Genomic DNA, 21,188 nt, shown 5'->3' with positions numbered 1-21,188 from the left:
TGATGCAGGGGACTGCAGTGGTACTTTGTGACTGCAATCCCATTCCATTGCCAACCAAGCCTTGTATGCCTTTTCATGACAGTATGCCCTTTTTTTTTTTTTTTTTTTTACAACTTAGAATTTTTATTAAAACAATCATTTAAATTACAACAATCCCCCAGAATAGAAAATAGCCTTCCCTGGTCTGGCCCTGATAGGAGGCCCCAAAGGAAGAAGGGTGGTTTGACATCTTTGAAAATGGATGGATGGAACTTCCCTTGAAGCCCAGAAGAGCCAGCCTGGCCCCAGGGCGGCTGGGAGAGGCCATCTCCCCGCCAAGGCCACCCCCTCCAGGGGCCTCCAGGCCCCAGCCCTGTCAGCGGGTGAAGCTTAGTCACTGTCGCAGGTTGTCAGTCTCAGGACTTGCGGTTTTGATTTGAAAGAGAAAAGAGAGGGAGGGAGAAAATGGTACTTTGTGACTGCAGTCCCATTCCATTGCCAGCCAAGCCTTGTGTGCCTTTTCATGACAGTATACCTTTTCAATGCCAGTTCCTGACATTCCTTCTAAAATCTATATTGGAACTCTCCTCCCCACTAATTCCCAGCAACTCTAATCATCCTGTCATTCTGTCCTTTTAACGCCAAAACCACTTTTACATTTTTTGTTACAAAGTCATGTTTTCAGTTATTTATCTTTGGGTATCGTTGACGTTGACAAGTTTCTGACAAAAGCGTCATGAGCTTGCTGATTTTTTGTCCTTCTTCAGTTTTCTTCAGATTCTTTGTTGAACACTTATTTTCTTCCGGATAATGTTTTGTCTTGGCGAATTTAAGCTGCCCCTTTTGTTTTGTAGAGGAAGTTCCTTTGACTGCTTGCTACACACCATTCCTGGTACAATTTGCCTTTTTCCCTATTATATGTTTGCCATTCACCAAGAAATTTAAAGCATTATGAAAACAAAACTTAACATGTCCTTGATGTTATAGGGAGAAACAAGGGGAAGGGTGGATGTACTCTTGTTTGAAAGATTCACTGTACTTGAAAAGATTCACTTTTTTTTTTCCTGGCCTCACTGCTCAGCTTGCAGGATCTTAGTTCCCCAACCAAGGATTGAACCTGGACCCTTGACAGTGAAAGCACCGAGTCCTAACCACTGGACCACCAGGGAATTCCCTCACTGTACCCTTTAAACAGCAAGGCTTCAAACATCCTACTTGTGTTGTAAAAGATGAGGTAGACTTTATAGCTTTTTGAACTGCTTTTTAGTAAGGGCTTACATCCTTACTGCTGAATCCTCTGCTGGAGTTGCCCATAGACGAGTAGAGGAGACAGATATTGTAGTTCAACATTATAGTATTTAGAACAACATGTCCTGAGAATATGGAAGCTGGACTACTAACTCTGCCTGGGCAAGTTGGAGAAGCTTCCCAGAAAAGACGGCATTTGAACTGGGTTTGAAGACTAGTGAAGGAAGTCAGGGAAGTCTAAAAGGTGTACAAGATGTGTAGGGTGGGGTTGGGTATGAGAAGGCTTCAACTAAGGCAGAGGTGGAGATGGAAGAGGAAGGGACTACTTTGTGAGATTTAGGAGGAAAGAACATTTTTGCTTTCCCTTGTCCTTTAATTCTCTTGGGCCTGCTTTGCACTGTCAGGTCTCTGTAGCTCTGACTTTGGTCTCTTTCCCCCTAGTTTTTTTTTTTTTTTTAAAGATTTATTGATTGATTGATTGATTGCTGTGTTGGGTCTTCGTTTCTGTGCTAGGGCTTTCTCTAGTTGTGGCAAGCGGGGGCCACTCTTCATCGCGGTGCGCGGGCCTCTCACTGTCGCGGCCTCTCTTGTTGCGGAGCACAGGCTCCAGACGCGCAGGCTCAGTAGTTGTGGCTCACGGGCCTAGTTGCTCCGCGGCATGTGGGATCTTCCCAGACCAGGGCTCGAACCCGTGTCCCCTGCATCGGCAGGCAGACTCTCAACCACTGCGCCACCAGGGAAGCCCCTCCCCCTAGTTTTTAGTTTTTCTTTTAGCCCCTCATCAAGGCCTGACATGCCTCCCTTCTTCTGTCTTCTCATCTGTGGTCACCAGGTACCTTTGATTCTGACCCAGTGTGTCTCTTACCTTTACTTCATCTCCTTGCCGCCATCCCTTCCTTTACTCCCTTTAGGTTTCCTTTCCCTTTTTTGAGTCTTACTTTTCATTTTGCTCTATTTAAAAAGAAAACAAAAATTCTTTCACATTACTGTTTATTTTGCATATGAACAGCAATATATGTCTGAGTTGATTCCCTCTTGGGAAATCTTGTGAGATCAGCTTGTCTTTGATACCTATCTAGGTACTAATTATCCATCTCTATGAATTTCCTTTTTCGAAGCCTTTTCCTTTGTATTCAGAGATGTCACTTCTCATAGGCTACAGTGCAGAATGTTACTAGTTATATCTTGTGTTTTTTACTTCTTATGTGCCTTAAACTTGTTCTGTGATGAGACCCAATTCAAATCTCACCTTTTCCTGAAACTTCCGCGACCTTCCCAGGTAGAGATGGCAGTACTCTTCTCTAGTTTTATAGCATTTTCTGAACACCTCTTTTTAGAACTAGCTTTACTGAGGTATAATTTACATAAATTTACACAATTTTTAGTTTTGACAAATGTATGCAATTATTTAACCTCCTCTGCAGTCATGATATAGAACGTTTTCATCACCACAAAAAGTTCCCTCATGCCCCTCTTCACCCCGGCCCCAATTACTGATTTACTTTCTATCACTGTAGTTTTTTCTTTTCCGGAATTTCATATAAATGCAATCATAGAATGTGTTGTCTTTCAAGTCTGACTGCTATTACTTAACATAATGCTTTTGAGATTCATGTTGTTTCGAGTTATCAATTGAGTACTTGTTATTATACGGATGTACCACGATTTGTCTATCCGTTTACCAATCGATGAATATTTGGGTTGCTTCCAGATTTTAGGCTACTGTGAATTAAGCTGCAATAGACATTCATGTACAGTTCTTTTAAATACCTGTTTTCACATTCCCTTTCATTTGGAGGTCGAGTTGCAAAATGGTTAAGTATGAAAGTCCTGGAGTTAGCTGTGTTCACAAACAAGCTTTTTGCTAGTTCTGTGGTTTTGAGAATGTTTAAGATTCCCTACTTGTAAAATGGGACTGGTTGGAGATTGGAGCAAGCTGGAAAGCACAGGCCCGTTTCAAGCGATAACTCTCACTTCAGTTCAAGTGATCTTCCTGAGAATATGTACCCAATGTTGTCAGGTCTGATTTTTTTCCCCCAAGGGAGTGGCATTTGATAACAGGATACAGAAGTTTTGTATGAAATTTCCAACTTAAGTGCTGGCAGTTAAAATTTAATTTTTTCAAAACACTAACGTGTGGGCTGAACAGAACTCACATGTAGGCATTGATTTGTGGCTGCAATCCAGTTTGAGATCTTTGCTTTAAATCTTCAGTTTTTTGGGAATTCCCTGGCGGTCCAGTGGTTAGGACTCGGTGCTTTCACTGCTGGGGCCAAGGTTCAATCCCTGGTTGGGGAACTAAAATCCTGCAAGCCGTGCAACATGGCCAAAAAAACAAAGCCTTCAGTTTTTTGTCTCTTGTTTTAAAATGTACATACTCTTGGTAGAGTGAACTTATTAGGACCTTGTTACATTCGTTTTATAGCTTAGAATAATAACTTGCTGATTTTCTATATCCCAAGTTAAAAACAAATGAATTACTGTAAATGAATTTTATTCTGTTTTCTGATTGTAGGGGGATATAAGAATTATGAGTGTCTAATGGAAGGGTGGGACCAGATTCTTTTTATTTACTCTTTGTATTTCTCTTCTGAGAGCTGCTGATTCTATTCAAAGCTATGTTTTCCCAGCAGTTGGGATAGTCTGCCTCCTTTGATTTATTCTGAACCCTGTTGAGACAAGTATGGTATAGATTAAACTGTGTTTGTATGTGTGTGTGTTCATTAGAAACTGTGTAAGGTATTATGAGTACAAAGATAAATTTTGTATAAATCCATTCCCTCGAGTTGCTCAGCCTCTTTGGTGAAGCCAGTATAAATACTATAAAAAAGAGATAAATTGTATGTAATTTTTTCAACAATAAGAGCAGTAATTTCTCTGAAGAAGCCTTTTCCCTTGTAATTTATCCACCAATTCTTTACTGTGTATAGAGATGACTAGTTTGCAACTTTATGAATTACTTTGTGACTCCAAAGATTCTTTTGCTGATTAAACCAGCATGTTGAACATTTCACCCTCATAAAGCTGGAGCGAGGGTGTTAAATGACCTGTGTTGCCTGCATATCCTTTATTCACCCTAGTTCCAGGCAGTTGGGTTTTTGTGATAATTAAGTGTGGAATTCAGACAATCTAGGATTCTGAGTTGAGTTTAGGTTTATACATTCAATAGCAGCCACATCCCAGGGACATCTTACACTGACGAAGGAATCAGGAAACAAAAAATAGCCACCATTTATTGTCTGTTTTGTGCCAGGGCTAGATTCCTTACATATTATCATGAATCACAATATCCCTGCAAAGTAAGAGGGGGAATTCTTGTATTTACAAATAAAAGAAGGCAAGTGAGAATCTGGAATGAAATTCCAAATACTCAATTTTAAAGCCGAGCCTTTTATCTTGAATCTAGAGTTTGTTTCTCAAAGAGCAAGTCTTTAGGAGTATTGGAGCCAAAGAGGCAGCCAGCCTTTCTCAGTTTTGAAAGAAATGACCGCAAAACTGTATTCACAACCTCTTTGTAGCCCTGGGCCACAACCTCTGTACCTCTATAGTCCTGAGCTGGTGGTTTATATAGCCCGTTTCACACTAGGAAGGAATTTGAAGGGAATTTCAAAATTGTCTCTAGTATACATTCATGCTACTTGTGAAAAGCATCAACTCTGAGAAGGGAGAGAGGAGACAATAAATTTTGAGGAAGGGTCCAGATCCCTGATAACAAGAGCACTGAAGTTGTTAGGGTATGTCCCCAGTGTCTTCTATGATGGATATTTCCCTGGAATCTTGCTGGACGGCTCAAGTGTGATCTCATGTGCACCGCTGTTTTTATGCTGCTACCTTTAATTGTACTGTTCCCTTTTTACATCTTGTAGATTTTTGCAGAACAGCTCAGAAAACAAAATGATTCTTTAAAACTCCAGTGTTTAACCTGGATAAAGTACTTTGTCTTAGTTAAAAATGTGTGTGTATGAGAGAGAGAGAGAGAGAGAGAGAGAGCGCGCGAAAGAGGAAGAGAATAGTACAACATGTATTAGTCCAGGGGCTTCCCTGGCAGTCCAGTGGTTAAGACTCCGTGCTCCCAATGCAGGGGATGTGGTTTGATCCTTGGTCAGGGAACTAAGATCCCGCATGCTGCGTGGCGTGGCCAAATAAAAAAAAAAAAGAAATGTATTAGTCCAGTGCCTGGATTCAGTTGGTTTAAATAAGTTTTAATCCTACTCTTTCCTCTACCCTCTCCTCCGTAGACAAAAACTATTTCAGGTGTTTAAAATTGACTGAAATTCAAACACTACTGTTCCTGGAAATTTAAAAGAAAATTCAGGAGTACAGTGTTAAATATTTTTACTATACGATACTACAGGGGTTCAAGACTCAAATTAACAAGCCTGTACAAGATACTTTGGAGCACTTAAAAGATACTTAATAAATATGTACTGAATGATTGACTTCTTTGTAATGTACTCTTTCTACATGAAGAACGTCGCACCTCTTGACTCCTTTTCCAGAATGACCTGTGGTCTTAGGAGATTTCCTCTTTGCTGTCAGTCAACTCTTGTCTGCATACCTGTGCTGGGCATAGCATTGCTTTTGGCACTGTAGTGAAACAGACATGAGATGTAATGGTCATTCTCAAAAATTTTACAGTCTCTGGTAGAAGAGGCAAGGGGTTGGGGAGGAGAAAGAGGAAAAATGTTATGGGCAAAGGCATGAAAAGCTGGAGTCTCACTGCTGGACATCTTTAGTAGAGTGAAGTGGGATTGTAAGTACTTCAAGGATTTGGGGGAAAATTGTAAGACCAAATACTAATGTTATATTTATCAAAGAGTAGTGGAAGATGGGGTTGGAAAGATAGTTTCCTTGTGTCTGAGTATTTTGAATATTATCCAAGAGATAACGGGAGTTGCTAAAAACTTATGAACATAGTGCTAATATGATGTGGTAGTTTAGGGAAAATAATTTTATAATGGGGCATAAGAACTGGAGAGAGGGAGAGGCTGGAAGCAAGAAGATATGCAGGGCAAATATTGGGATGGTAAATAGAAAATGATGAGGTCCAAGCAAGGGTTGAGAAGGTGGGAAAGGCAAAGTCAGACAGGTACATGCATGCTCTGTACAAGGTAAGTCGTCAGTGTATTTTTGATAAAGAGACTGGCATGATTTAATAACAAAGCAAGTGGGGAGGAGGAAGGAAAGAGTCAAGGCTGAGATCAGTGTTACATGCCTGGATGTCTGAGAGTGATGATACTATTGGCAGAATAGGAATGTTTGGGTGGGGAGGTGGCATGTTGTGTCCGAGGTCATGGGATGCAAGTGATCCAGGGAAATACCTGGATCTCAGATGGTAGGGATGGTGAACTGGTGTGTTTAGGATGAAGAGGTAGATTCGGGAGTCCTCTAGAGATGACTTTTGAGGCACTGAGAGTAGAGATGGTCTTTGTGATGATAGGTTTGCACAGAGGCATCCATTTACTGGATGACCTTGGACAACTCTCATCCTTGCTGAACTTCTTAAATTAACGTACAAGTGGTTAGACAGAGGGTGGGGGGTGCTAATAATGCTAATGCTAACCCTAATTACTTCACCAGGTTTTGTTAAATGACAAGGTATAGCAGTGTTTCTGTAAACAATTACATCAAATATAAACTGTGACTATTTGTTGCCAGGAGTAATCAAAGGTGGCTGGGGTTAGAAATGCATTCTTTGGTTTTATCTAAAACTGTCTCATGCTCTTATTCTTGTGCTTTGAACAACTTACTTGGCAGGTATCAAGGCTGCAGAAAGACCCTACTAGTATCTTAACCGTCAGTAGTTTTCAGAAATAAAAACTCTTCCCATTCACCTCATGCTGATCTAGAAACGTGCTTTAATGATCTTTCTTATTGGTTCCCAAAGTGGTTTAAATAAGCTCTTGTGTGTTGTCTCTGTAGCCCAAAGATTAACGTTTGGCCAAAGCCTTTGGAAAAGAATGGAATAAAATTCTCTGAGAGGGCTTGTGTCTTTATCTAAGACAGTGTTCCAAGGAGAGATCACTTTTGAGATTTAGTATATTTTCTTAGCTCCTCAGGATCCTCAGAAAAATATGGTTTTAATTATTTAATTAAAATATTGTGGCCAACCTAATTTACCCCCTTATTTTTTAAACTCTGAGTGTGAGGATAAAAGGAGACTATTGGGTTGACCCAGGGATAAAGAGTTCACAAGGTGTTATGGCAGAAGGATCCATATCCCGATTGTATTAACATCTAATTAGGATAACCATCTAGATTGAAATTTACTTGTTTTTCAAATTTTGGAGTCTAGAGAACTGCTGTTGAAGGGCAGAGAGTAGCGATTTGTCTGCAGTCATGTTCACAGGATGTATATTACATGATGAAGGGAGAACGCAGCCCCCGCCTTTTCTCTGATGAGTTCCTTGCATAGTCAGTCTCTTCCTCCTCAATGGTTTGGAGATTTGGGGATCTCTGATTTCTACTGTACCATGAAACAGGTAGTGGCTTGATTTAGTAAGCATCTGAAGGTTTGTTTTGTTCAACTCTTGCTGAGTAGTTTTCAGAAGGAAGGGAATTGTTGAGTGGGACATTTGAAGTATAGCAGTTTGGATGGAGTGTGTGGGGGTCCTTCCTCCTTCCCTCCCCCCTTCCCTTTCTTTCATCTTGGGGATTAAATCTCAGGAGAAATGACTGATTTAAATTAGGGGTCAGGACAATTACCACCTACAGAGAGAGAACCCAAGAATTCTGCCACCTGAAAGAAATGATGAACATGAACCAGCAGAGTTTAGGAAAGATCAAAATAAACCATGATATATAACAGTATAAATGTGTTGGCCTGTCGTACCACAAACTTTTTTTTTTTTTTTTTTTAATTTCCTTGTGGCGAATTCCTTGGTGGTCCAGTGGTTAGGACTCCGTGCTTCCACTGCAGGGGGCACGGGTTCAATTCCTGGTCAGGGAACAAAAACAAAGATCCTGCAAGCCATGCACGGCATAGCCAAAAAAAATAATAATAAAAATTTTCCTTGTGGTAAAATAAACATAAAATTTGCCATTTAAACCATATTGTGTACAATTCAGTGGCATTCAGTGCATTGACAGTTTTGTGTAACCATCACCACTGTTCTGAAATATCCAGAATATTTTCATCACCCCAAACAGAAACTGTACTCTCCCAGCCTCTGGTAACCTCTCTTCTCTTTCTGTTTCCATGAATTTGCCTATTCTGGTACTTCATATAAGTGGAATCGTATAATATTTGTCTTTTCTATCTGATTTATTTCATTTAGCATAATGTTTTCAAGGTTCATCCATGTTGTAGCATGTATCAGAATTTCATTCCTTTTTATTACTGGATAATGTTCCAATGTGTGTATATACCACATTTTGTTTATCTTTTCATCTGTCAGTGACCACTAGGGTTGTTTCCACCTTTTGGCTATTGTGAATAATGCTGCTGTGAACATGGGTGTACACGTATCTGTTTGAGTTCCTGCTTTCAATTCCTTTGGGTATATATCCAGAAGTGGAATTGCTAGATCATGTAGTAATTCTGTGTTTAACTTTTTGAGGAACTACTAAACTGTTTCTCAGCTGTATTGTTTTACATTCCCACCAGCAATGCACAAGGTTTCTGATTTTTCCATATCCTCACCAACACTTGTTATTTTCTCTTATTTGGATGATAGCCATCCTGATGGGTATGTCAAAAAATTTTAACATCTACTCTGATGATTCAGAAGTGCTGCTTACTATTGTGAGAAACCAGTTCCCTCAAGATAGTAAAAGGGAGCAGTGGCCTAAGGCAGTGACGTATAAAAGAGGAGCTTCAGGGATTCTAGCCATCATATGCAGTATCTGCTTTTGCATAGACATTTTTATTTATAAAGCGGTTTATATTTTTCTTGATGTCAACCTTTTTTTTGGTAAAATATGTGGACTCTTAGGGATCAGCTGAAACCCTCAGATTTGGAAGGGGCACAATTTAGGAGCCCTTGGATATGTGTGAGCTGCCTGGGCCACACCAGTCAGCTCTCGGATTTGGCTTTTAAAGTTTGGATTAGTGTTGTGAGCAGTCCCGGGGATGAACCTTTGTAAGAAGTCCTTTGACCTTTCCTATCATTTTACTTGATCTTTTGCCTTGCCTAATGTACATAGTAAGCCTCAACATATTTTCAAACGGAGAACCAAAAAAACATAGGGTAGGACCTGGTGGAAAGGGCTATGAAAGAGATTGAAGCTGTGGCTCTCTTCAGGTGGTACCACCGTTGCTGCTCATAAATAAATCATTTGCCCCATCTCATTGCTTTAGAGAGGTAGTTCTCTGTTACTTCAGTGTCTTCCTGCCCCTAGGAGCTGTTGTTGAATAGTTTTGAATGAGCCCAGGTACAGAAAATCTATTGGTAAATATTGTTTCTGGTGGACCACGGTTTTCTCTCCCTTGAAAGGCTCACAAAACTGTATTGGGACTGGTGAGCCAGAGCTGTGAATAAGAAAGTAGTAACTAGGGGAATTAATTTAGCCTTTCCCCTAGCTGTTGTCGTTGGGTTTTTGTTTTTTCGGAATAACTACCAGTCCTTGAGGTCAGTTTGAGGGCAGGGTGGAGGATTTTTTGATCAAATAAGTTTGAGAAATGAGATCTGCTCTGTTCACCTATTGGGGATTTATAATGCACATTAGCACCTAGCATCTTAAAGTTTCCAAGAAATTCTGCATAAAGGCAGTATAACAGTTTGGTTAACGTGGTGCTTTCCTAACCTCACAACCCTTTTGTTGAATAACCATGTAACATTCCTAGGGACAAGTATTTCTCAGGTCACACATTGGGAAATTAGATCATTAACTTTTTATGTACTTTAATATCAAAAACCTTGAATAAAATATGGATATTCTTGAGCCCACAGAAGTATGAAGGCATCCCCAAAAAGCATGTTGTTACACCTTCCTCCTCAGTGTCACTTGGCCATCTAAGTATTAATGTGCCTTTTGTATATGGCTCCCTGGTATAGGAGGTAGTTTTTTTTGTTTGTTTGTTTTAATTCATTTATTTATTTATTTTTGGCTGCGTTGGGTCTTCATTGCTGCACGCGGGCTTTCTCTGGTTGCGGTGAGCGAGGGCTACTCTTCATTGCGGTGCACGGGCTTCTCATTGCGGTGGCTTCTCTTGTTGCGGAGCACGGGCTCCAGGCGTGCGGGCTTCAGAAGTTGTGCCACGCTGGCTCTAGAGCACAGGCTCAGTAGCTCTGGCGCACGGGCTTAGTTGCTCTGCGGCATGTGGGATCTTCCCGGACCAGGGCTCGAACCCGTGTCCCCTGCATTGGCAGGCATATTCTTAACCACTGCACCACCAGGTAAGCCCTAGGAGGTAGTTTTGGAGCAGTGTGTCATTATGGAAGATTCTGTGTAATGGTAACTGCTGTAGAAGTCCTTATTCTTTTTCCCTTCCACTTTCGGGTGGGGAATTTTGCTCTTCTTGGTTGTTTCACAATAAATGTTTGCAACAGTACCAAGCATTTCTGGAAAATGGGTGCAAAATGTTGAGGATGAGGATAGTTGGTGTTGTGACCTTTAGTCATTAGTTTTAGAGACTGGGAGAGTTTATCACTGAAAGGAGGTTCTACTGCTTGGGGTAGAATTGGCCCTCCCCCATCCTGTTTGCTGCCACCTAAGAGACTAGGAGAAGCAACTAAGGACCTTTATCCCAGGAGAGCGAGCTCAACCCTCTATATGGTGGATACCCTCTTTTTGGGAATTGGTGTCTTTAAAATATACAGCTTTGGGGACTTCCCTGGTGGCTCAGTGGTTAAGAATCTGCCTGCCAATGCAGGGAACACAGGTTCGAGCCCTAGTCCGGGAAGATCCCACATGCCGCAGAGCAACTAAGCCCGTGTGCCACAACTGCTGAGCCCACATGCCACAACTACTGAAGCCCGTGCGCCTAGAGCCCATGCTCTGCAACAAGAGAAGCCACCGCAATGAGAAGACTGTGCACCGCAACGAAGAGTAGCCCCCGCTTGCCACAACTAGAGAAAGCCCGTGGGCAGCAATGAAGACCCAGTGCAGCCAAAAATTAATTAATTAAAAAAATAAAATAAAAAAAATAAAATAAAATATACAGCTTTGTTGCCAACAGCTGTCACAGATGTTGAGTTTTTGAGCTGGAATAGCTGTGGGAGAAAAGAATGTGTTGGCAAAATACACCTATTGATAATAATCACCTTTCAGATTTAGTTCATTGCTACATCCTAATTTAATATTTCATTCAATTCTCATAACACCTCTACTACATAGTTAAGGGATAATAATTGTAATTCCTCAGTCTGGGAGCTAAAGCATACATTTAACTAACTTGCTCTAATTCATAAGGCTGTTTAGTTTTTGGTTTTTTTTTTTTTTATTCAAGTATAGTTAATCTACAGTGTTGTGTTAGTTTCAAGTGTACAGCAGAGTGATTCAGTTATACATGTATATATAATACCCTTTTTCAGATTCTTTTCCCTTATAGGTTATTACAAGATATTGAGTATCGTTCCCTGTGCTATACAGTAGGTCCTTGTTGGTTATCTCCTTTATATATAATAGTGTATATGTTAATCCCAAACTGCTAATTCATCTACCCCACCCCCTGCTATCCCCTTTCATGACCATAAGTTTGTGTTCTATGTCTGAGTTTATTTCTGTTTTGTAAATAAGTTCATTTGTGTCATTTTTTTAGATTCCACAAATAAGTGATTATCATATGGTATTTTTTTTCTCTGTCTGACTTACTTCACTTAATATGATAATCTCTAGGTCCATCCATGATGCTGCAAATGGCATTATTTCATTCTTTTTTATGGCTGAGTAATACTCCATTGTGTGTGTGTGTGTGTGTGTGTGTGTGTGTATATCTATATATCTATATAGATATATATATATACTACATCTTTATCCATTCCTCTGTCAGTGTATATTTAGGTTGCCTTCATGTCTTGGCTACTGTAAATAGTGCTGCAGTGGACATTGGGGTGCATGTATGTTTTCAAATTAGAGTCTTCTCCAGATACATGCCCAGGAGTGGGACTGCTGGATCATATAGTAACTCTATTTTTAGTTTTTTAAGGAACCTCCATGCTGTTCTCCATAGTGGTTGCACCTATTTACACTCCCACCAACAGTGTAGGAGGGTTCCTTTTTCTCCACACCCTCTCCAGCATTTATTATTTGTAGACTTTTTAATGATAGTCATTCTGACTGGTGTGAGGTAACACCTTATTGTAGTTTTGATATGCATTTCTCTAATAATCAGTGATATTGAGCGTCTTTTCGTGTGCCTCTTGGCCATCTGTCTGTCCTCTTTGGAGAAATGTCTGTTTAGATCTTTTGCCTATTTTTTCACTGGGTTGTTTGTTTTTTGGATATTAAGCTGTATGAGCTGTTTGTATATTTTGGAAATTAATCCTTTGTCGATGGCATCATTTGCAAATATTTTCTCCCAGTTCATAGGTTGTCTTTTCGTTTTGTTTATGGTTTTCCTTTGCTGTGCAGAAGCTTCTAAATGTAATTAGGTCCCATTTGTTTATTTTTGTTTTCATTTCCATTACTCTAGGAGACAGATCCAAAAAAATATCACTGAAATTTATGTCAAACAGTGTTCTGCCTATGTTTTCCTCTAGGGGTTTTATAGTATCCAGTCTTACATTTAGGTCCTTAATCCATTTTGAGTTTATTTTTGTGCATGGCTTTTAGAGAATGTTCTAATTTCATTCTTTTACATGTAGCGGTCCAGTTTTCCCAGCACCACTTATTGAAGAGACTGTCTTTTTGTCCATTGTATATTCTTGCCTCCTTTGGCATAGATTAATTGACCATAAGTGCGTGGGTTTATTTCTGGGCTTTCTGTCCTGTTCCATTGATCTATGTACCTGGTTTTTTTTTTTTGCGAATACCAAACTGTTTGATGACTGTAGCTTTGTAGTGTAGTCTGAAGTCAGGGAGCGTGATTCCTCCAGCTCCATTCTTCTTTCTCAAGATTGTTTTGGCTATTTGGGGTATTCTGTGTGTCCATACAAATTAAAAAAAAATTTGTTCCAGTTCTCTGAAAAATGCCATTGGTAATTTGATAGGGACTGCATTGAATTCTGTAGATTGCTTTGGTACTATGGTCATTTTAACAATACTGATGCTTCCGATACAAGAACACTGTATATGTTTTCATCTCTTTGTATCATCTTCAATTTCTTTCATCAGCGTCTTATAGTTTTTGGAGTACAGGTCTTTTGCCTCCTTGGGTAGGTTTATTCCTAGGTATTTTATTCTTTTTGATGTGATGGTAAATGGGATTGTTTCCTTAATTTCTCTGATACTTCTTTGTTAGTGTATAGAAATGCAACAGATTTCTGTATATTAATTTTGTATCCAGCAACTTTTCCAAATTCACTGATGAGCTCTAGTAGTTTTCTGGTAGCATCTTTAGGATTTTCTATGTATCTGCATATGTATCTGTATCTTCATGTCATCTGCAGACAGTGAAAGTTTTACTTCTTTTCAATTTGGATTCCTTTTATTTCTTTTCTTTTTTTTTTTCTTCCTCATTGCTGTGGCTAGGGCTTCCAAAACTATGTTGAATAAAAGTGGTGAGAGTGGGCATCCTTGTCTTGTTCCTGATCTTAGAGGAAATGCTTTCAACTTTTCACCATTGAGTATGATGTTAGATGTGGGTTTGTCATATATGGCCTTTATTATGTTGAGGTTTGTTCCCACTATGCCCACTTTCTGAAGAGTTCTTATCATAAATGGATGTTGAATTTTATTAAAAGCTTTTTCTGCATCTACTGAGATGATCATATGGTTTTTATTCAGTTTGTTAATGTGGTGTATCACACTGAATTAATTTGTGGATATTGAAAAATCCTTGCATCCCTGGGATAAGTCCCACTTGATCATGGTGTATGATCCTTTTAATGTATTGTTGGACTTCGTTTGCTACTATTTTGTTGAGGATTTTTGCGTCTATGTTCATTGGTGATACTGGCCTGTAATTTTCTTTTTTTGTGATATCTTTGTCTGGTTTTGGTATCAGGGTAATAGTGGCCTCATAGAATGAGTTTGGAAGTGTTCCTTCCTCTGCAATTTTTGAATAGTTTCAGAAGGGTAAGTGTTAACTCTTCTCTTAATGTTTGGTAGAATTTGCTTGTGAAGCCATCTGGTCCTGGACTTTTGCTTGTTGGGAGTTTTTTAACTAGTGATTCAATTTCAGTACTGGTGATTAGTCTGTTCATATTTTCTATTTCTGTCTGGTTCAGTTTTAGGAGATTGTACCTTTCTAAGAATTTGTACATTTCTTCTAGGTTGTCCATTCTATTGGTGTACAGTTGCTCATGGTCGTCTCTTATCCTTTGTATTTCTGTGGTGTTGGTTGTAACTTTTCCTTTTTCATTTCTGACTTTATTGATTTGGGCCCTCTCCTTTTTTTCGTTTTCTTTTTAAAAATTAATTAATTTATGGCTGCTTTGGGTCTTTGTTGCTGCGTGTGGACTTGCTCTAGTTGCCTCGAGTGGGGTCTACTCTTTGTTGCAGTGCGTGGGCTTCTCAGTGTGGTAGCTTCTCTTGTTGCGGAGCATGGGGTCTAGGTGCGCGGCTTCAGTAGTTGTGGCACATGGGCTCAGTAGTTGTGGCTTGTGGGCTCTAGAGCACAGGCTCAGTAGTTGTGGCGCACGGGCTTAGTTGCTCCACGGTGTGTGGGATCTTCCCAGACCAGGGCTTGAACCCGTGTCCCCTGCGTTGGCAGGTGGATTCTTAACCACTGCGCTTCCAGGGAAGTCCCTCCCTTTTTTCTTGATGAGTCTGGCCAAAGGTTTATCAATTTTGTTCATCTTTTCAAAGAACCAGCTTTTAGTTTGTTGGTCTTTTCTATTGTTTTCTTAGTCTCTATTTCATTTACTTCTTCTGATCTTTATGCGTTCTTTCCTTCTACTAACTTTGAATTTTGTTTGTTCTTCTTTAGTTGCTTTAGGCATAAAGTTAGGTGGTTTATTTGAGATTTTTCTTGTTTCCTGAGGTAAGCTTTATTGCTATAAACTTCCCTCTTAGTATTACTTTTGCTGCATCTCATAGGTTTTGGATTGTTATGTTTTCATTTTCATTTGTCTCTAGGTATTTTTTTATTTCCTCTTTGATTTCTTCAGTGATCCATTGGTTGTTTAGTAGTGTATTATTTAACCTCCACATGTTTGTGTTTTTTGCAATTTTTTTCATGTAGTTGATTTCTGGCCTCATAGTGTTGTGGTCAGAAAAGATGGTTGATACAGTTTCAGTTTTCTTAAATTTACAGAGGCTTGCTTTTGTTGCCCAGCGTGTGATCTGTCCTGGAGAATGTTCCATGTGCACTTGAGAAGAATGTGTATTCTGCTGCTTTCAGATGGAATGCCCTATAAATATCAGCTAAGTCCATCTGGTCTAATGTGCCATTTAAGGCCTGTGTTTCCTTATTGCTTTTCTGTCTGGATGATCTATCCATTGATGTAAGTGGGGTGTTAAAAGTCCCCCACTGTTGTGTAACACTGTTGTGTAACATTTGCTTTATATATTGAGGTGCTCCTATGTAGGGTGCATATATATTTACAATTGTTATATCTTCTTCTTGGATTGATCCTTTGACCATTATGTAGTGTCCTTTTTTGTCTCTTATAACAGTCTTTATTTTAAAGTCTGTTTTGCCTGATGTAAGTATTGCAACTTTGGCTTTCTTTTGAGTTCCATTAGCATACAATACCTTTTTCCATCCCCTCACTTTCAGTCTGTATGTGTCTCTAGATCTGAAGTGAGTCTCTTGTAGGCAGCAAATATATGGGTCTTGTTTTTGTATCCATTCAGCCAGTATGTGTCTTTTGGTTGGAGCATTTAGTTCATTTACATTTAAGGTAGTTATCGATATGTATGTTCCTATTGCCATTTTGTTAATTGTTTTGGATTTGTTTTTGTAGGTTTTTTCCCCCCATTCTTTGTTTTCTTGTTGTGATTTGGTGACTAACTTTAGTGTTATGTTTGGATTTCTTTTTCTGTTTTGAATGTATATCGATTATGCATTTTTGTTTTGCGGTTACCATGAAGTTTTTGTATAGGAGTCTATATTTATATGTGCTTATTTTAAGTTGCTGATCTCTTAATTTCAAATGCATTTTAGATACCCTGAATTTGTATTCTCCTCCCCTGATGATTACTGTTTTTGATTTTATATTTTACATCTAGTTGTTTTGTGTATCCCTTAACTGCTTATTGTTGGATACAAATGATTTTACTATTTTTTAAAAAATTTGTTTATATATTTATTTATTTTGGGCTGCGTTGGGTCTTCGTTACTGTGCACGGGCTTTCTCTAGTTGTGGCGACCAGGGGCTACTCTTCTTTGCAGTGCACAGCCTTCTCACTGCGGTGGCTTCTCTTGTTGCAGAGCATGGGCTCTAGGTGCACAGGCTTCAGTAGTTGTGGAGCACGGGCTTAGTTGCTCCGCGGCACATGGGATCTTCCTGGACCAGGGCTCGAACCCATGTCCCCTGCATTGGCAGGTGGATTCTTAACCACTGCGCCACCAGGGAAGTCCAGATTTTACTACTTTTATCTTTAAACCTCCCTACTAGCTTTGTGTGTGGATGATTTCCTACCTTTATTGTATGTTTGCCTTTCTCAGTGAGATTTTCTGTTTTGTAATTTTCTTGTTTCTAGTTGTGGTCTTTTCTTTTCCACCTAGAGCAGTCCCTTTAGCATTTGTTGTAAAGCTGGTTTGGTGGTGCTGAAATCTTTTAGCTTTTGCTTGTCTGTAAAGCTTTTGACTTCTCTATCAAAATTGAAAGAGAGCCTTGCTAGGTAGAGTATTCTTGGTTGTAGGTTTTTCTCTTTCATCACTTTAAGTATATTGTGCCACTCCTTTCTGGCCTGCAGAGTTTCTGCTGAAAAATCAGCTGATAGCCTTATGGGAGTTCTCCTGTTTGTTATTTGTTGCTTTTCCCTTGTTGCTTTTAATATTCTCTCTTTATATTTAATTTTTGTCCTTTTGATTACAGTGTGTCGTGGTGTATTCCCCTGTGGGTTAATTCTGTATGGGACTCTGCACTTCCTGGACTTGGGCGACTATTTCCTTTCCCAGGTTAGGGAAGTTTTCAGCTATTATCTCTTGAGATATTTTCTCAGGTTCTTTCTCTCTTTCTTCTCCTTCTGGGACCCCTATAATGTGAATATTAGCATGCTTGACATTGTCCCAGAGGTTTCAAGCTGTCCTCATTTCTTTTCATTCTTTTTTCTTTTTTTGGTTTGGCAGCAGTGATTTCCACTATTCTGTATTCCAGCTCACGGATCCATTCTTCTCCTTCATTTAGTCTACTGTTGGTTCCTTTTAGTGTGTTTTTCATTTCAGTTATTGTATTCTTTAATTTTGTTTGTTTCCCTGGTGGGTGAGATTGGTCCAGGGGCTTGTGCAGGCTTCCTGGTGGGAGGGGCCCATGCCTGCCTCCTGGTAGGTGGAGCTGGGTCTTTGTATTCTGGTGGGCAGGGCCATGTTTAGGGCTGTGTTTAGAGGCAGCTGTGGACAGGAAGTCTTTAGGCAACCTGTCTGCTGACTGGTAGGGCTGTGTCCACACCCAGTTTGTTGCTTGGCCTGAGGTATCCCAGCACTGGAGCCTACAGGCTGTTGGGTGCGACCAGGTCTTGGTGCCAATATATTAGCCTCCCCCATGTATCTGCCACCAGTGTCTACGTCCCCAGGGTGGGCCACAGCTGCGCCCCACCTTCCCAGGAGACCCTGCAAGACCAACAGGTAGGTCTGGCCCAGGCTCCTGTGAAATTACTGCTTTTGTCTTTGGTCCTGGTGTGCGTGAGATTTTGTGTGCCCCCTTTAAGAATGAAGTCTTATTTCATCTTGTGGAGCTTCCGCAATCAAGCCCCGCTGGCCCTCAAAGCTAAATGCTCTAGGGGCTCCTGTTCCTGTTGCCACACCCCCAGACTGGGGGCCTTGATATGGGGCTCAGAACTCTTACTCCTGTGGGGAAACCTCTATAATATAATTATTCTCCAGTTTGGGGTTCACCTACCTGGGAGATATGGGATTTGATTATATTGTAAGTCCACACCTCCTACCAGTCTCATGGTTCTATCTTTATGTCTTTAGCTGTAGAGGATCTTTTCTGGTAGGTTTCAGTCTTTTTCAACAATGATTGTTCTGCAGATTGTTGTGATTTTGGTGTGCTTGTGAGAGTTGATGAGCTTAAGGTCCTTCTACTTTGCCATCTTGGCCACTCTCCTATTCAGTTTTAATTATGGAATCAAAACTGGAATCCAGGTCTCTTGTCCTCCAGACAAGTGCTCTTTTTGCTAACTGCATTGACAAATTTGTTTCGATGCCAAGTGTTTAAAATAATGTTTTACATAAATATTTGTATTTGTATGGAAGTTTTATGGCTTAGGAAATTTGGTAGCCAGGAGTAATATTATTTTCTTTACATAGATGAGAAAAATGAGTTTTAGAAAGATTGACCTACCCAATATTGTCGAGTTTGCAAGTGAGAGCAGTGACTAGAACTTAGCCCTTTTTTTGTCCAGTGTTTTCCTGATAAACCAAGCTGTTGGTACATGGTGTCTATAGTGGTTGCCAATAAATATATGCCAAAGTATATATGTAGAAGAGAACTCAATCTCTTCTTGATTCTTCAGCCCTGTTGCTAGAAAGGATAAGTTTCAGGTTTTAGAGAGTATCAAACTTTTCTCCTAGATCCAAGGTTATAGACCAGGATTATACTAGTCCACTTTGTTGAATGCATCACTTGAATAATTTGGTTTTTGGGGGGGGTCTAAGTAATAGGTCTGGAAAAGGCAACTGACCCTGTTTCTCACAGGAATCATGGGAAGAGTTAGGACTGAGAGTACGTGTCGGCAGTATGTCCAAGGAGGAATTGGGCCAGAACTAGCCTTTGGCACAAGCAGGCATCAGTCCATTTAAACTGTAGCACTGGATTGAGACACATAGTTAATTCTGTTTCTGGGCCCAGGTTGGGCACTTGAGGGTGTTTCCTAGCCTAGAACAGTGCACTGAGAATGACAGCCCACTAGAGGGAAGAGCCCAGCAAAGATCTAGGAAATGCAGATGATAGTCAATTTATTAATCTAATTGAGTAGAACAATTATTGCGTCCTTGTTAACTCTCTCTTATTCGTTCAGCAAGAGGTCTCTGAAATTGATGTAATGTATCACTTCACAGGTCTATGCCAGAGAATGTGTTAACTACAGAGGGCAGCGTAGCTTAAATTGGCTCTTTACATCAGTCTAAGAAATGATACTGCATCTAGAATGAATAAGAGCAAGGAGTTCAGTTTAAAGCAGAGGTTCTTAGATTTTAGAGAGGAGCAGAATCACCCTGAGCGCTTGTTAAAACACATTACTGGGCTCTACTCTCAGAATTTCTGCTTTAGTAGGTCTGGTCTGGAGCCCAAGAATTGCATTAGTAACAGATTTCCAGGTTGATGCTGATGCTGCTGGTCCTGGGATCACACTTTGAGGACCACTTATCTAGGAAGAGATGATGAAGTGGGTATAGCTGTTTAGTTCTTCTTGATTAAAGCCTTCACAGAGGAGGGAAAGGGGAACTAACCTGTCAGTTTCTACCACAGTCAAGACCCTGTGCCAGGTGACTTGCAGTCATTTAATTTAACCCTTGAAACCACTCTGCAAAGTAGTCCTTATCCCTGTTTCCCCTCTCAAGATACACATGTTCAGAGCTTACTGGAATAATTCTTACTTCAAGGACAGATTTCACTTATAACTCGAAGAATAATGTTGCATATACCGTTATGAACGTGATTTTATGTAATGTAGAGGATATGTTAAATTCTGTTATTGGTGATACATATTCATTGCTCTTCTTGTAGATTTATGAGAGATATAAAATGTAGGTTCACTTAGCGGTAATGATTATGCAGTAGATGGAATTGCTGAGACATTATGTTTTCTCATACAAAACATGAAGCGAATGGGAGGTTTATTTTAACATTAAGTAAAATACATTTTTAGATCACAGGAAGATGGGCATGTGTTAATTTTTTTTTTTTCCTTTTGGCTGTGCCACGGGGCATGTGGGATCTTAGTTCCCCAACCAGAGAATCGAACCTGCGCCCCCTGCATTGGAAGCATGGAGTCTTAACCACTGGACTGCCAGGGAAGTCCCAGGCCTATGTTAATTTTGTCAGCTTTTTTTTTTTTTTTTTTTATAGTGCCAGTTGGTTATTGACCAGTCCTATTGTAGAAACAAATAGAGGGAGGGATGGTGAATTTCAGAATAGTTGGTACTAAAAAATGGCCAAATTCTTGATAGTACAATCACAGTACTTATTCCTTTAAAGTGTTCTTTGTTAATGTTATTTTTGAAAGGTAAACTTGTTTTTAGTGGCTTTCAGTGAAGTTACTTTGTGTTGTGGACAGATTCGCACAGAATTATTAAAAAAACAACAACAGTGATCCAAGCAGTTGAATTGAAGGCATTCTGGGAAACCTGCTGTTTATTGTGAAAATCATCTTTGATCTTGAAATTAAAAGTAAAGCTGGAAAGGAATTTACAAACGAGAAAAAAAAGAAGTTTGGGATCGGACTCACAGGATCTGGGCTTGGAAATGCCTCAGGTAAGGTGCAGAGTTTTATATTTTCCCACTGCAGTTGGTTCAGTAAGTTCTCTGAATCTTAACACAACTTGCTATACTATCTTTTAAAGACATTTTGCTTCTGATCTCAACTGGTTTTGAATACATGTCCTTCCTTTGCTATAGCTTTGAAATTTAGTGAGGTTGACACAGGGAACAATGTGAAGAAAAAGGTGGTTAGAAGGTAGCAGAGGTGCTGGCTTTTATGGGGGCTAAACCAACTCCCCTGAAAATTAATCTGCCACAGAAAGCCTATTTCCATCCCCTCTATCTTCTTCTAGTTTCCCAATTGTTCCTTTCCCTTCATGCCCATTG

The 21,188-nt window shown here is 39.9% G+C and overlaps 1 protein-coding gene and 1 long non-coding RNA gene across 7 annotated transcripts in view; one reads left to right on the top strand and one right to left on the bottom strand.

Moving 5' to 3' along the window:
* LOC309658258 overlaps positions 1 to 21,188 on the bottom strand; it is a 215,668-nt gene that overhangs the window by 54,736 nt on the left and 139,744 nt on the right. The window lies entirely within an intron of this gene.
* Positions 1 to 21,188, top strand: part of CREBRF (CREB3 regulatory factor) — a 63,484-nt gene that overhangs the window by 4,805 nt on the left and 37,491 nt on the right. For all 6 annotated transcript variants that reach the window (XM_082456438.1, XM_082456437.1, XM_082456434.1 and 3 more), the window contains exon 2: positions 20,659 to 20,855. In XM_082456438.1, the coding sequence (XP_082312564.1) occupies positions 20,847 to 20,855 (9 nt within the window). In that variant the 5' untranslated portion in view covers positions 20,659 to 20,846. The remainder of the gene's footprint in view (positions 1 to 20,658; positions 20,856 to 21,188) is intronic.

Source organism: Balaenoptera physalus, assembly GCF_965194825.1.
Source record: "Balaenoptera physalus genome assembly, chromosome: 3".
Classification (NCBI taxonomy): domain Eukaryota; kingdom Metazoa; phylum Chordata; class Mammalia; order Artiodactyla; family Balaenopteridae; genus Balaenoptera; species Balaenoptera physalus.
The sequence above is the reverse complement of the archived record's forward strand: the minus strand, read 5'-3'. Positions and strand labels throughout refer to the sequence as shown.